This window comes from Rattus norvegicus, chromosome 8 (assembly GCF_021556685.1).
Source record: "Rattus norvegicus strain SHRSP/BbbUtx chromosome 8, alternate assembly SHRSP_T2T, whole genome shotgun sequence".
NCBI lineage: Eukaryota > Metazoa > Chordata > Mammalia > Rodentia > Muridae > Rattus > Rattus norvegicus.
The window spans coordinates 94,562,041-94,577,035 of NC_141541.1; the positions used below are offsets into that span (position 1 = coordinate 94,562,041).

The 14,995-nt window shown below is 40.9% G+C and overlaps 1 protein-coding gene across 1 annotated transcript; it reads right to left on the minus strand.

Annotated features, from left to right (window-relative positions):
- Nucleotides 1-331: 331 nt before the first annotated feature.
- On the minus strand, nucleotides 332-2,757 carry Rpl7l3 (ribosomal protein L7 like 3). Its single transcript, XM_087564109.1, is given in 3 exon segments — nucleotides 332-725; nucleotides 727-1,091; nucleotides 2,748-2,757. Coding segments are annotated over 3 exon segments (723 nt in total). The 3' UTR covers nucleotides 332-377.
- Nucleotides 2,758-14,995: the final 12,238 nt, after the last annotated feature.

The window sequence follows — 14,995 nt, forward strand, 5'->3', positions numbered from 1 at the left end:
AGAGTCGATCAATTTAAAAGATTTCATCAGCCCCCAAGTTAATCTATACCCTTAGCAGACACACCTCACTTCCCCTATGCTTATTAGATGCCTGAGAACCACCGATTTGCACTGGTAATAAAGTCCAAGGTTTGTGCGTGCCTCACAAGCACCTATGACAGAGCATTGTCCTAGAATTGCCTCTTTATGAGAATTCTTAACACACAAAATCACGCAATACTTGGCATTCTGATTGGCATATTTCATGTAATGTACTTTTTTTCAAGATTCATTCAGGTTATCACGCTTATTAGTACTTTTCCATCTTTTTTTTTTTTTTTGCTAAGCTGTGACTGTTTATTAACCGACCAGATTATAAAAATACCACGGGCAATACCTTAGTTCATCCGTCTAATAAGCCTGTTTATCTGGTCTTCCCTGTTGCCAGCGTCTCCACCTTCTACAAAGTGAGTTGCCTTTTTCTTCATTCCACCTCGTGGGGAAGACAGTTTGAAGGGCCATAGGAAGTTATTTGCTTCCTTAAAGTGTTTTCCAACTGTATAGATCTCATGAATTAGATCCTCCATGCAGATGATGCCAAATTTACCAAGAGATCGAGCAATCAAGGAATTATCTGTCAAGGCAATGCGCTTTTTATTGATTTTGCCATAGCCTCCCTTGTAGATGAGCTCGTTTACTGACTTCAGGTTGGGGTACCCCCATGCAATGTACGGCTCCACGATCCTCACTCAGCATGTTCACTGAAGCCTTGTTGAGCTTCACAAAGGTGCCATTGAAGATCTGCCGGAGACGAAGTAGCTGCAGCACCTTGCGCACCTTTGGGCTCACTCCATTGATACCTCGGATTCTGATGACAAAGGCCAATTTTGGTTCTGCGGGCACATAGAAGTTGCCAGCTTTCCTCGCCATCCTAGCCATGCGAATCTCAGACCGGTACATCTGTCTGTACTCCTTGTGATAGTGCTTTGCCTTCTCATAGATGAGCTTCCTCCTTGCCTTTCCCAGTGTCTTCAGGGCAAACTTCTTCCTCAGGCGCTTGACCTTCAACTCTGCGAAATTTGTCACGTAATATGTGTGTGATAGCCTGGATGCTGCTCAAAGACCCATGTGTTAAAAGGTTTAGTGTTCAGCATACTATTGGGACAGTAGAAATTTGAGAAGACAGATGTGCTGGGGGTCTTCTAAATCACTGGAGAAAGCCCTGTTCTTTCTCTCTCTATTTTCTTCCTGCTCACTAGGAGATGAACAGTCTTGTTTTACTATATATGTGTGCCGCCATGATGTGCTGTCTCAACACAGGCCAGAGGCAGTGAGGCCAGTGGGCATGGGCTGAAACGTCCAATCCTGAGACTTTTTCTCTTTATGTATTGCTTATCACTTCCTGGTTACAGTAGCTAAGAGCTGACGGGTGCAATAGCATTATACACAGACTGTACTTGTTCATCTGGACTTGATGGACATTTGGATGTTTATTTGTACTTTTTGATTAATATTGATAACACTACCATCAACAATGGTTTACAACTTTTGTGTGCATGTCTCCCCCCCCCCATTTTCTTACCTGCCAATGCATTTTTTCAACTTATATTTAACATTTTTAGAGGCTAATTGTTTTCCCAGGTGGCAACATCATTTAATGCTCCCACCAGCGATAGATTAAGTCAAGTGTCCCCACCTCCTCACCAGTACTTGTCGCCTGATATTTTTATCACGACCCACTTAAATGGGGTAAGGTGTCATCTCATTGGTTTCTGTCTAATAGCTCATGGCATGGCATTTTTACCTTTCGTTATAAACCACGAATACATCCTTTCTGAAAAATGCTGATTTTTCCTTTCCCCATTAAAATAATCATCTTATCATTGCTCTAGCAAATGGTAAAGTGTAAACAAGTTTTAGTTTCAATAAAATGCAATGGACATATTTTATTGTGCCTTATATTTTCAATACTGTGTCGACAAATGTTTGTCATAACCCAGGATCATAAAGATTTAGTTCTGTTTTTTCCCAAGGGTAGCTTATACTTCAGTGTAGTAGGATCTATTGGCGTTAACAGGATTTTTGTATGCATGGAATAAGGGTGTCCAATTTTCTTTTTTCTTTCTTTTTCTTTCCCCCTTTTCCTTTCTTTTCATCTTCCATTCTCTCCTTCTGTCCTGTCTCATATATATACATATACACATACATATGTATATAAAAATAATATTATATATAATCTCTATATATTATATATTATATACATGTATACACACACACACACACACACACACACACACACACAATATAATCACCATAGCACTTGTCAATGAAAGTACTATTCTTTTCCTATTGAATGATCTCAACAAATTATCAATAGCCAACTGGATATAAAATGGGAAGGGTGTGTCAATGAAATTCTATTAAATTGACTGATACAAAACCAGAAATAGCAGCAGTGGTAAAACTCTACAGGTAACATGACATTTAATGCTTAAAGACAGAGTGGTTTCACATGATAGTAAATACCTAGTAAATTTCAAGATTGTATGGGGCACGCCACCTAAGACAATTAGGAAAGAAAACGAGGCAATCAGACTAGGAAGGAAGAACTATTCTTCCAGCTCTATCCTCTGATAACATGACATTTTTATTATGTAAAAGAAATCACAAGAAATACAAAATATAACTTTTCATTTCAGGAGCATTTAAGGCTGAAGCATATTTTTCCCTATGCATCATCAAAGTAATACCTTAAAAGGAAATCATACCTTCTGGCATTAAATGTCATGGTAGGTGTGGCATTTGGATATTAGTTTGTTTCTGATACTTTTTTTATTATTATTATTATTAACTTGAGTATTTCTTATATACATTTCGAGTGTTATTCCCTTTCCCGGTTTCCGGGCAAACATCCCCCTACTCCCTCCCCCTCCCCTTCTTTATGGGTGTTCCCCTACCCATCCTCCCCCCATTGCCGCCCTCCCCCCAACAATCTAGTTCACTGGGGGTTCAGTCTTAGCAGGACCCAGGGTTTCCCCTTCCACTGGTGCTCTTACTAGGATATTCATTGCTACCTATGAGGTCAGAGTCCAGGGTCAGTCTATGTATAGTCTTTAGGTAGTGGCTTAGTCCCTGGAAGCTCTGGTTGCTTGGCATTGTTGTACATATGGGGTCTCGAGCCCCTTCAAGCTCTTCCAGTTCTTTCTCTGATTCCTTCAACGGGGGTCCTATTCTCAGTTCAGTGGTTTGCTGCTGGCATTCGCCTCTGTATTTGCTGTATTCTGGCTGTGTCTCTCAGGAGCGATCTACATCCGGCTCCTGTCGGTCTGCACTTCTTTGCTTCATCCATCTTGTCTATATGGGTGGCTGTATATGTATGGGCCACATGTGGGGCAGGCTCTGAATGGGTGTTCCTTCAGTCTCTGTTTTAATCTTTGCCTCTCTATTCCCTGCCAAGGGTATTCTTGTTCCCCTTTTAAAGAAGGAGTGAAGCATTCACATTTTGATCATCTGTCTTGAGTTTCATTTGTTCTAGGCATCTAGGGTAATTCAAGCATGTGGGCTAATAGCCACTTATCAATGAGTGCATACCATAAATATCCGTTAAGTCCATTTGGCTCATGACTTCTCTTAGTCTGTCTATGTCTCTGTTTAATTTCTGTTTACATGATCTGTCCATTGATGAGAGTGGGGTGTTGAAATCTCCTACTATTATTGTGTGAGGTGCAATATGTGTTTTGAGCTTTAGTAAAGTTTCTTTTACGTATGTAGGTGCCCTTGTATTTGGGGCATAGATATTTAGGATTGAGAGTTCATCTTGGTGGATTTTTCCTTTGATGAATATGAAGTGTCCTTCCTTATCTTTTTTGATGACTTTTAGTTGAAAATTGATTTTATTTGATATTAGAATAGCTACTCCAGCTTGCTTCTTCTGACCATTTGCTTGGAAAGTTGTTTTCCAGCCTTTCACTCTGAGGTAGTGTCTGTCTTTGTCTCTGAGGTGTGTTTCCTGTAGGCAGCAGAATGCAGGGTCCTCATTGCGTATCCAGTTTGTTAATCTATGTCTTTTTATTGGGGAGTTGAGGCCATTGATGTTGAGAGATATTAAGGAATAGTGATTATTGCTTCCTGTTATATTCATATTTGAATATGAAGTTATGTTTGAGTGCTTTTCTTCTCTTTGTTTTGTTGCCAAGACAGTTAGTTTCTTGCTTCTTCTAGGGTATAGCTTGCCTCCTTATGTTGGGCTTTACCATTTACTATCTTTTGTAGTGCTGGATTTGTAGAAAGATATTGTGTAAATTTGGTTTTTTCATGGAATACCTTGGTTTCTCCATCTATATTAATTGAGAGTTTTGCAGGATACAGTAACCTGGGCTGGCATCTGTGTTCTCTTAGGGTCTGTATGACATCTGTCCAGGATGTTCTGGCTTTCAGTTTCTGGCGAAAAGTCTGGTGTGATTCTGATAGGTCTGCCTTTATATGTTACTTGACTTTTTCCCTTACTGCTTTTAATATTCTTTCTTTATTTTGTGCGTTTGGTGTTTTGACTATTATGTGACAGGAGGTGTTTCTTTTCTGGTCCAATCTATTTGGAGTTCTGTAGGCTTCTTGTATGCCTATGGGTATCTCTTTTTTTAGGTTAGGGAAGTTTTCTTCTATGATTTTTGTTGAAGATATTTACTGGTCCTTTGAGCTGGGAGTCTTCACTCTCTTCTATACCTATTATCCTTAGGTTTGATCTTCTCATTGAGTCCTGGATTTCCTGTATGTTTTGGACCAGTAGTTTTTTCCGCTTTACATTATCTTTGACAGTTGAGTCAACGATTTCTATGGAATCTTTTGCTCCTGAGATTCTCTCTTCCATCTCTTGTATTCTGTTGGTGAAGCTCGTATCTACAGCTCCTTGTCTCTTCTTTTGGTTTTCTATATCCAGGGTTGTTTCCATGTGTTCTTTCTTGATTGCTTCTATTTCCATTTTTAATTCCTTCAACTGTTTGTGTTTTCCTGGAATTCTTTCAGGGATTTTTGTGACTCCTCTCTATGGGCTTCTACTTGTTTATTTATGTTTTCCTGGAATTCTTTCAGGGATTTTTGCGATTCCTTTCTGTAGGCTTCTACTTGTTTATTAATGTTTTCCTGTGTTTCTCTAAGGGAGTTCTTCACGTCTTTCTAGAAGTCCTCCAGCATCATGATCAAATATGATTTTGAAACTAGATCTTGCTTTTCTGGTGTGTTTGGATATTCCCTGTTTGCTTTGGTGGGAGAATTGGGCTCCGATGATGCCATGTAGTCTTGGTTTCTGTTGCTTGGGTTCCTGTGCTTGCCTCTCGCCATCAGATTATCTCTAGTGTTACTTTGTTCTGCTATTTCTGACAGTGGCTAGACTGTCCTATAAGCCTGTGTGTCAGGAGTGCTGTAGACCTGTTTTCCTCTTTTCTTTCAGCCAGTTATGGGGACAGAGTGTCCTGTTTTCGGGCGTGTAGTTTTTCCTCTCTACAGGTCTTCAGCTGTTCCTGTGGGCCTGTGTCTTGAGTTCACCAGGCAGGTCACTTGCAGCAGAAAAGTTGGTCTTACCTGTGGTCCCGAGGCTCAAGTTTGCTCGTGGGGTGCTGCATACGAGCTCTCCGCGGCAGCAGCAACCAGGAAGATCTGCGCCGCCGGTTCCGGGAGCCTCCGTGCACCAGGGTTCCAGATGGCGTTTGGTGTTTTCCTCTGGCGTCCGAGATGTGTGCAGAGTGCAGTCTCTTCTGGTTTCCCAGGCATGTCTGCCTTTCTGAAGGTTTAGCTCTCCCTCCCATGGGATTTGGGTGCAGAGAACTGTTTATCTGGTCTGTCCCTTCAGGTTCCCACGGTGTCTCAGGCGCAGGGGTCCTGCCGCTCCTGTGCCCTCCCCCACGGGAACCCAGAGGCTGTATACAGTTTCTTCTTGGGCCAGGGATGTGGGCAGGGGTGGGCAGTGTTGGTAGTCTCTTCTGCTCTGCAGCCTCAGGAGTGCCCACCTGACCAGGCGGTGAGGTCTCTCTCCCATGGGGTTTGGGAGCAGAGAGCTGCTGCGGGCCGGGATCCACGGGTTTGGGACTCCCCGTTTCTGGTACTCTTAATCAGGATGGGAATCTCTTTCATTTATATTAGGTAGGCTGATTTTCTGAGAGTGGATGGTTAATCATTAAATACTCTTCCACATCAGATGACATGACCATATTTTGTTTCCATGTTTGTTTTATTTCCATTGGTAATTTGTATCCCAACAGTTGTTTCTTTTCAATTTAAGCAGGTTTGTATTCCTAGAATGTGAATCCTGCATAGTCACGGGTTACAGTCCCTATTGCTTGTCTCTGGGCTTGATTAGGTTTAGTTTGGAGGAAGGATGTTACAGTTGCAATCATACATGATCCTGCTCCCTGGTTTCCTATTCTTGCAGCTTGGCGCTGTCAGGTTCTGTTATTAAAGAAACACTGGCATCAGTGAGTGAGTCATAATATGTTCTCTTCCTCTTCGGGTTCTTGAAAAAGTTTGGGATCTGGAACTAATCATGCTGTAAGTGAGAAATTCGCTGGTGAAATCATCGGCAGTTGGCTTGTCTTCCTCAGGAGGTTTCTGAAATATTAACAGCTCACTCTCCCTTATAAATCTATTCGAATTCTCTACTTCAGAGTCAGTTCAAGCAGCTTGTGTCTTCAGAGACCTGACTTCTCATCCAACTGGTGTGCGTTTTCTGGGACACAGCAATCCACAGTAGCATTCATTATTAGCCTCCCTGTATCAATATGACTGATGGCCATGTCTTGTTTTCTTGTGCCTTATATTAGTAATTTGTGCTTAACCAACTTTCCATTTTGTTGACTTTTTATTCTTATCATCTTTCACTGTGAACGTGGAGTCTAGACTGCTTGGTCATCCTGACTGCAACATCTTTTCTTTCTAATTTCACTACTCTCTGCCAAAATATTTATTTCCTCTTTATATTCGCTTTTAGCTTAATTTGTTCTTCTTTTGCGATTTCTTAAAGGTACTGTTATGTCATTGTCTGAGAAGGTTTTTCTTTTTTTTTTAAATACATTTCCCACCAACTACTGTCTTAGCTAGATAAAACAATAAATTTTTATATAGTGTGCCTTAATTTTGATTTGTCCTAAAGCATTGTGCTTTTTTTTATTTCTCCACTAACTCACCGATTTTATGATATTGTTTAATTTTCACACATTGGTGTTTAATTATTGTTTAATCCACACATTTGTGAATATTCTATTTTTGTTATTAATTTCTATTCCCTGTGATTAGAGAAAGATTTTCTACAAATCTTGTCTCTTTAAATTTATTGAGGCTTGCTTTCATCAGTTAGAATATAGTCAATCTCAGAAAATGTGCCAGGTGATGGAGAGATGGCTCGGTGGCTAAGAGCACTTGCTGTTCTTTCAGAGGACCTGAGTTCAGCTCCCTGCACCCACACTGGATGGCTCACAATCATTTGTGATGCCACCTCCAGGGGAATTACAATTACTGGCCTCCCTGAGACCTGTACTCCCCTGCACATACCAACATGCAGACATGTACACTGCCTTTTTGCTATTTAAAAATTTATTTTCTTAATGGTTGCTCAGTGACGTATCACATATATCTTCTTAGAATCTCCTTCAAACTTATATAAACTTAATTATAGTAAGACATAGAAACATTGTTTTTATATAGTATATTTACGCATCTGGCTTCTAGATATGTTACTAAGACAATAATAGGCCATTATAACTATTATATTTTAGTTTGAGGTCTACCAAACAAAATGAGAAGAAAGAATAATTGCATATTTGCAGTTTGTTGTGCTAAACTTATTAATTTGGGGAGCTCTACACATGTGGTATGGAATTAAGTCAGCGTCTCTATCGTTTCTCTAAGCTCAATATAGCCTTGTTCCTATCTTCCTTCTTTACACTGCTTCCTTTAGTATCTTACATTCTTACTGGTTCTGGCCCGAGAGTACATCGTAACATTGTGTTTCATCAAATTGCATTTTAACAAAATAAAAAGCAAATTAAATGTACTTTAATGCTTTTATAATCATATTTATTTTATTTATCTGGTGGAATTAAATCTGGGCAGAGGTGGCTTTTGTAGATAGTCTCTGGGATTTGTGCTGAGGTCAGGCTGGAGCTTCATTTTGTGTTTATTTTTAGTTGTGTGTGTGTCTGTGTCTGGGCGGGGATATGTACATGTGAGTGCAGCTGACAGAGAAGGGCAGAAGAGCACCTTGGAGCCCCTGGAGCTGCTGTATCAGGCCCTGGTGGGCTGCTCTGTGTGGGTCCTGGAAACTGAACCCTTGTTTTCTGGGAGAGCAATAAGTACTCCTAACCAGCAGGCCACCTCCGCAGCCTAAGGCTGGCTCTTTTTAACTGTTTCTTTCAGTGATTCTGTTGGATGGGCTGTCTGGACAGTGGCTCATCCTGCTCTTCTTTTTGATATGGTTTCAAGACAGGGTCTTTCTCCAGGTCATCTCAAAGTCACCGTGGAGCCGAAAATGAGCTGGAACTATTGTTCCTTCTGCTCCCGCCTGCACTGTTACTGGGGGACAACACTACATCGAATGAACATGGTGCTGGGGCCTAACCCAGGGCTTCATAAACGAACTCTCTTCATCTAAGCTACACCACCAGCTTTCTTTTAGAAAAAAAATAATATTTAAAGTCAGTACACAGAGTAATGAGTTTCATTATGACATTTCATATGACTCTGGATATAGATATATTAACATATACTCTCTCCCCCCCCCTCTCTCACACACACACACACACACTCCTTTATTCGTTGCTATTTTATTTTTTACCCTTTTACCCTCTTGCTGGGTCTTTTCCTCCCTCTAAAAGGAATGGCCTATTCCTTTCATTTCTTATGTATTCACATATATGTGTTATTCATCTTTCTCTCCTTCTACCATTTATTAAAGATTGTTTCTTCTCTGTCCATGGTCCCTTTGCTGCATTCAATTCCTAAACACATGTGTGCATGAACGCACAACACACAGACACAAGCACACACACACACAGATGCACGCACACACCGTGATGGTAAATCTTATTTGTCAATGGAATTTAGAGATGTGCAGGAGTCACAATTCCAGGCCTGTTTAGGAGGGCATTCTAAGAGAGGTTTAACTGAAGAAAATCCACCCCAAAAGCGAGCAGTGCCATTCCACAGGTTGGGGTCCGAGAATGAATACAAAGCACAAAACAAAGGGAGCGATAGTGTTTGCTTCCTAACTGCCGAACGGTCCGGCAACACCAGGTCTTTTCTCACCGCCACACTTTTCCAATTATTATGGGCTATGTATACGGGCAAATCCCGAGAAAACAAGCCTCTCGTTTTACATTGCTTGTGTTCGGTATTTTCTCAATGAGAAAAGCAACGAAGGCAGAAAACAGATACTGAGTCAGTGGGGCTGTTGCGGTGATTAACGCGACCTTGTGATCAGTGGGTCTCCGGAACTTGTTTGTAGGAAGAATATCGAAGCGTTTGGAGCCACAAGCTACAGGAACCCTAATGAGTCATTCTGGTGGAAGTCCATTCGGAAGACCAGAATGTTGACAGATATTTCAAAAGGTAGTGCCTATGAGGGAGGCTTTGGTGGAGAGTACCATAGCCAATCGGATTAGAGGCCATTTGTGTTACAGTCTGGCAAACATTCAGGCAGTTTCCTTTCCATGTCCCGATGGTCTGAATGAGGGTAAATTCAAAAGTAACAAACGCTGTCCGAAAGAGGAAAGTTTACGTTGCGGCACAGTTAGCACTTGGAGTCCTTATTGAGGTATATAACCACAATCGAAAGAACAAGTGCATGAAAAGTATCCAGTGGGAGGAAGAAAAGAGCAGGAATGAGTTTAATGTTGCAGACAATGCAGGTGCAGACACTAAGGACCTGGAGCTGTTAAAGAGACCAGTGCAACTAAGAAAAGTCTCAAACATTGTCCTGGCACGGTCAGAGGATGCCTTAGAATTAAGGCCCCACCCACCAAAGGTTCCAGCTCCTAAATGGCGATTCAGTTGAGAGGTCAGAATGACTTGGAAATGCAGCTGAAGAAGTTCCCTACAAGAACGTCAACTGTGTGACGAGCGTCCTGGATTCAGCCACAAAGGCATGGAGGCCACTATAGCTAGAGTAGAAAGGGGGCAGACTGCGATTCTCGGTTGTAGCAGAACTTGCTATTATCTATATATTGTTTACATTTTCTCTTGGAAGTCTTCATTTAATTGACTTTATGTATTTGTTTTTAAAAATCCACTTGGTTAAAATTTTCTTAATTTTTGTTTTGCTTTGTTTTGTCTTGCCACCTGTTGCTTTGGGGTTTGTGGCATTCTTGACTCTGTAAGAGGCTGAGTGTATCATTAAGTTATTTGCTTGAGATCTTTGATTTGTAATGTAAACATACTCATGGTTTTTAAATTTTTTTTATATTTTTATTTATATAAGTACACTGTAGCTGTCTTCAGATGCACCAGAAGAGGGCATCGGATCCCGTTACAGATGGTTGTGAGCCACCACGTGGTTGCTGGGAATTGAACTCTGGACCTCTGTAAGAGCAGTCAGTGTTCTTAACCGCTGAGCCATGTCTCCAGCCCTAATCATGGTTTTTAGAATTGTCCTTGCTGTATCCCAAATGTTCTGGTAAGTTGTGTTTTTATTTTCCTTTCACTCTAGGTCATTTTACATCTCCCCCATGATTTAGTCAATCACCCACTGGTCATTCAGTCCTTGTGTATTTGTGTAGTTTTCCTTGCAACTGATTTTGACAACCACACCCCCCCCCATAGTCTAATAAAGTACAGGATAATATTTCATTACATTTGCATTTGATAAGACTTATTTGATGGCTCAGGAAGTGTTCTCTTTGAGAGAATGTTCCAGAGGCTGCTGAGAGGAATGCATATCTTAAACACGTTGGATATTATTTTTATTACATCAAGTCCACTGCATCTATTTTGTAGCTTAACTCTGGTATTTCTTGATGATTTTTTAGTTTGGACAACCTATCTCTTGATGAGAGCAGGATATTAAAATAACCCACTATCTCTGTGCCTGGGCTTATTTGATTTTTATTGTTTATTAGTATTTGTTTAATGAAATTGGAAGCCCGGATGTTTGGTCCACATATATTTACACTATGTCGTTATCAACTGTTTTATTAGCCTCCCATATTATATCTTGATGAATTGTTGTGCTTATTAGTCTGCAGTTGGCTTTTTATCCTACTTTTGAAGTCTACTTTATGAGAGACCACAGCAACTCTACTCCCTGGACAATGCTATGTCATGGAGAAGCTCTTCTCTGGTCATATCCACTTGGGATTAATTGCCTCTTCTATTTGGATGTCCATTTCTTTCTCTATAGTGAGAAACTTTATGCTATAAATCCTTTATTAAAATTCTCCATGTCTTTTGCATGCATCTCAGTTTCTGCTTCTATGTCGTGGATTGTTAAGTTTGGTCTTATGGTTATATCTTATGGTTATGGTGTTCTTAAATCTTACAGTCACGATCTTCCCTTCCTTCCTTCTTGATGTTTGAAGGTAGTACTTCATTGATTCTGTCCTCTGGTCCTGATATTCTATGATTGATTGATTTTTTTTAAGATTTATGTTATTTTATGTGTATGAGCATTTCCCAGGCTATGTGCACTTCATGGTGCCTGGTGCCCAGAAGAGGCCATCAGTTCCCCTGGACCTGGGGTTACAGATGGCTGTGATCCACTACACAGGTGCTGGGAACAAAACCCAGGTCATTTGCAAGGTCAACAACTGATATTAACCATTGACCCATCTCTCCTGACCCCAGGTGAATCTACTTTTAATGTTTTTTACTGTGTTTTTAAATTTTATTAACTGAAAATTTTATATCCTTTTGGTATCTCCCATGATCTCAATTTCCTTATTGAATGTTTCTTCCACCTTGCTGACTTTTTTTTTTCTGTGAGTTGCTTACTTTCTTCTCCAGGTCATAGATTTAATTCACCTTCATCACCTTGTGCACCCTTTGAGATCGTTGATCCCTTTTATTATTTAGCTTTTGAAATCGTCATCCCACAGTCCTTAATTACAACCGTTGAACAGTTATGATCTTCTGGCAAAGTTATCTTGCTTTTATGTCTCTTCTGACTCTGCTGTAGTTTGCGCATCTATTGATTTGTGTATAATGGTTTTATTAGTTTTAATTTTTTCTTTTTATTGGGTAGCTTACTTTTGAGGGCTCAATAGACAGTACCATGAAGAGAGAACAAACTTTTGCAATAGCCACAAACCGCAGAACAATATACCAATGCCTTCTACATCAGTTAGTTTTTTTTTTTAAGACATCTCACTAATGTCCAGAAACTAAGGTAGAGTGTGCCACAGAGATACATATTACTCAGGGTAAGTGTGAGGAGAGTGAGTAAGCAAATGGGGGCCAAATAGAGCAGACGAAGGGTTCAAGTAAAGGCGGGGTAAAGAAAAGGAATGCAGAAAATATATCTCAAGAGGAAGATAAAAGAACAAGAGAACACATAAACAAAAAGTCAAGGGATAAAAGGAAAGAAACATCCTCAGAAATAAGAGAGTTTCTTAACAAATCTGGACAAATGTAAGAACAGAACCACAAAAATGTAAGTGCTTAAAAAAATAAGGCAGAGTCAGCATGCCGCCAAAAACATAGTAAACAAACAAACAAACAACAAACACGGAGAATAAAAATAAACATACCTTTAAAACGTGATAAATGAAAACAGTACTACAGTGTAGTGAAAGGTAAAACAGATGCACAAGGCCAAAGATAAAATAAAACAACACCAAAGATGAGACATTGGAGAACCTTCTGGATGCTCAAAAATTCAGAAACTCCCAAGAAGATGCATGGGGCAGATGTTCAGTTTAACTTGTGCAGTCTTCCAATTCTTAACGACTTGAACTGATGTTGAACTTGTGTCTGATAACTGTTAAATGTCCTCCAGAACTGCCCTTACTTACACAGACTCCCTTCTTTGCCTCTGAGTAGATGCCCCATCCTCTAGAGTCTCCACAGTTGTATCTGTGTGGTGGCTAATGTAACTCCTGGGAGTGTCTCCCAATGTTTGGGAGTTCAGGATGCATCCCCAACACGGAGATCAGTACAGGTTTTGTCATACTTTCTAGGAAGTCGATTCAAATCTGAACTTACAGAAATTATGCAAGTTGTTCATGGGATAACCTTTCTTTTAGGATGCTGAATTTCAATCAGTAGCATTTTTAAAATCTAAATGTATTAGTGTTGATTAGCTGTCATTGGGCGCCAACACTGTCAAATGTTGTTAGTAGAGTATTGTAAAAAGTGTTCAGAAATTCTTAAGAGATGCAGGAAGGGTGCTTGTGAGTTTAATTGGCTTGAAGTAGAGGGTTCAAGGCCATCTGAGCTATCTAGTAAGACTTTTCTTCACAAGGTGGGAGCAGGGACCTGGAGTATAGCTCAGTGATGGAACTCTTAGCTAATATGTGCAGAAGTCCTCTGGCTTTTGCCCCCCCCCCGCACCCCCATTCCCCCTGCTAACACACAAAAGAAGAAAACGGAACCAGACTACAGCACTAGAGTTTTGTGATACTGATATGAAGCAGGACTGTGGCAAGGAAATCAAGAAGCAAAGTAGAATATGTACTCTCTAATTTCTCATTCTCCAGTGGTTTATGCTTTAGTGGTGAATTGTTAATCCATCATCAGTGATCAGGCTTTTTGCTACCTGCCAGAGCTCTCTGGATTCACTAATGAAACGCACACACACACACACACACACACACACACACACACACACACACACCCCACACATGTGTGTGCACTCAGTGATATTTTTTACTATGCCTAACTAGCTCAATGGTTGGGCACTTCTAAACCTCCCCCCACACTCCCCTCTGGTATTTCTGAGTTAACATTTTCTAAATCTGTATTTTATCTTTGGTTCCCTAGACTCAAATGGGGCAGTGGCCCCTTGGGGCCACTTCCCTGGATTCTTACATGTCATCGGACCTTTAATTCTGATCTCTCTGCTTCCCCAACATGGCTGGCGAGGTCCCTTTCATGGTTGAGTCCCTTCTTCCCTCCTGCATTTCTTGCCTGGGAATCCTAAAAGTCTTAACCTCTTTCACTCTGCTCAGCCACTGGCCGCTGTCTCGTTATTTATCAATCAAAAACCAGTTGGGGACAAGGACCCTCAGCATCTGGACATTCAGATTCCCATGTGATTTGGGGAGCTGAATTAAGACCGAGCATTAGACCTAATCCCCAACATTATGCCACAAGGAGTGCTAGGATAAGGGGCCCCGAAGCAGCACAGGAGCTCCACGGTGTAAAAATTGTCCTTTCTAGAAACTTAGAAGTGAGCTTTTCCTGCCGGGTGTATTTCACGATGCTTATGTAGGCTACTTTTGAGAAAAGGCCTCAGTGGTTTTTAATCCCGCACTGGACCCTGCCTTTTACTATTCCAAACTACCACGCAAGATACACCCACTGGTGTGATAGTGGCAAGACTGCTTAGGGGAATGACCAACTGTTCTCTCAGTTGGAAGTGACACCTGCTCCACAGGGGGCAATTTATGCCTGCAGCTGTAAACACCATCAAAAATGTGGCTGGGGATGTCACAGTCATATTGATATTGTTTTCCTGAAAGGTCACGTTGTCAAACTGCCTTTTAAATATTTATGTTTATTTCCATAGTGTTGTGCTGCTTCCAATTTTTGTTAGAGGAGCTTCCTAGTAGCAGGATGCAATTAATGCAGAGACCTAACTCATCAAAGTGCTGGGAAAAAGTGCTCAGCCTTATATGGTTCGACTCTATCAATGCCCACCTCAACCCTCAAGACTGAACAAACACCCCAGAATAGGAAACAGAAGGAATGTAAGAGACAGAAGATGAGGAGGTGTGCTGAGGAAGGCTGGCCTCTGCACGATCTATGGTAGGCCTCTGTACTCCTTGTTGACTCGTGATGCCTCATGGCTGGCTTCTAATGTGCTTATTTATCTCGTTGA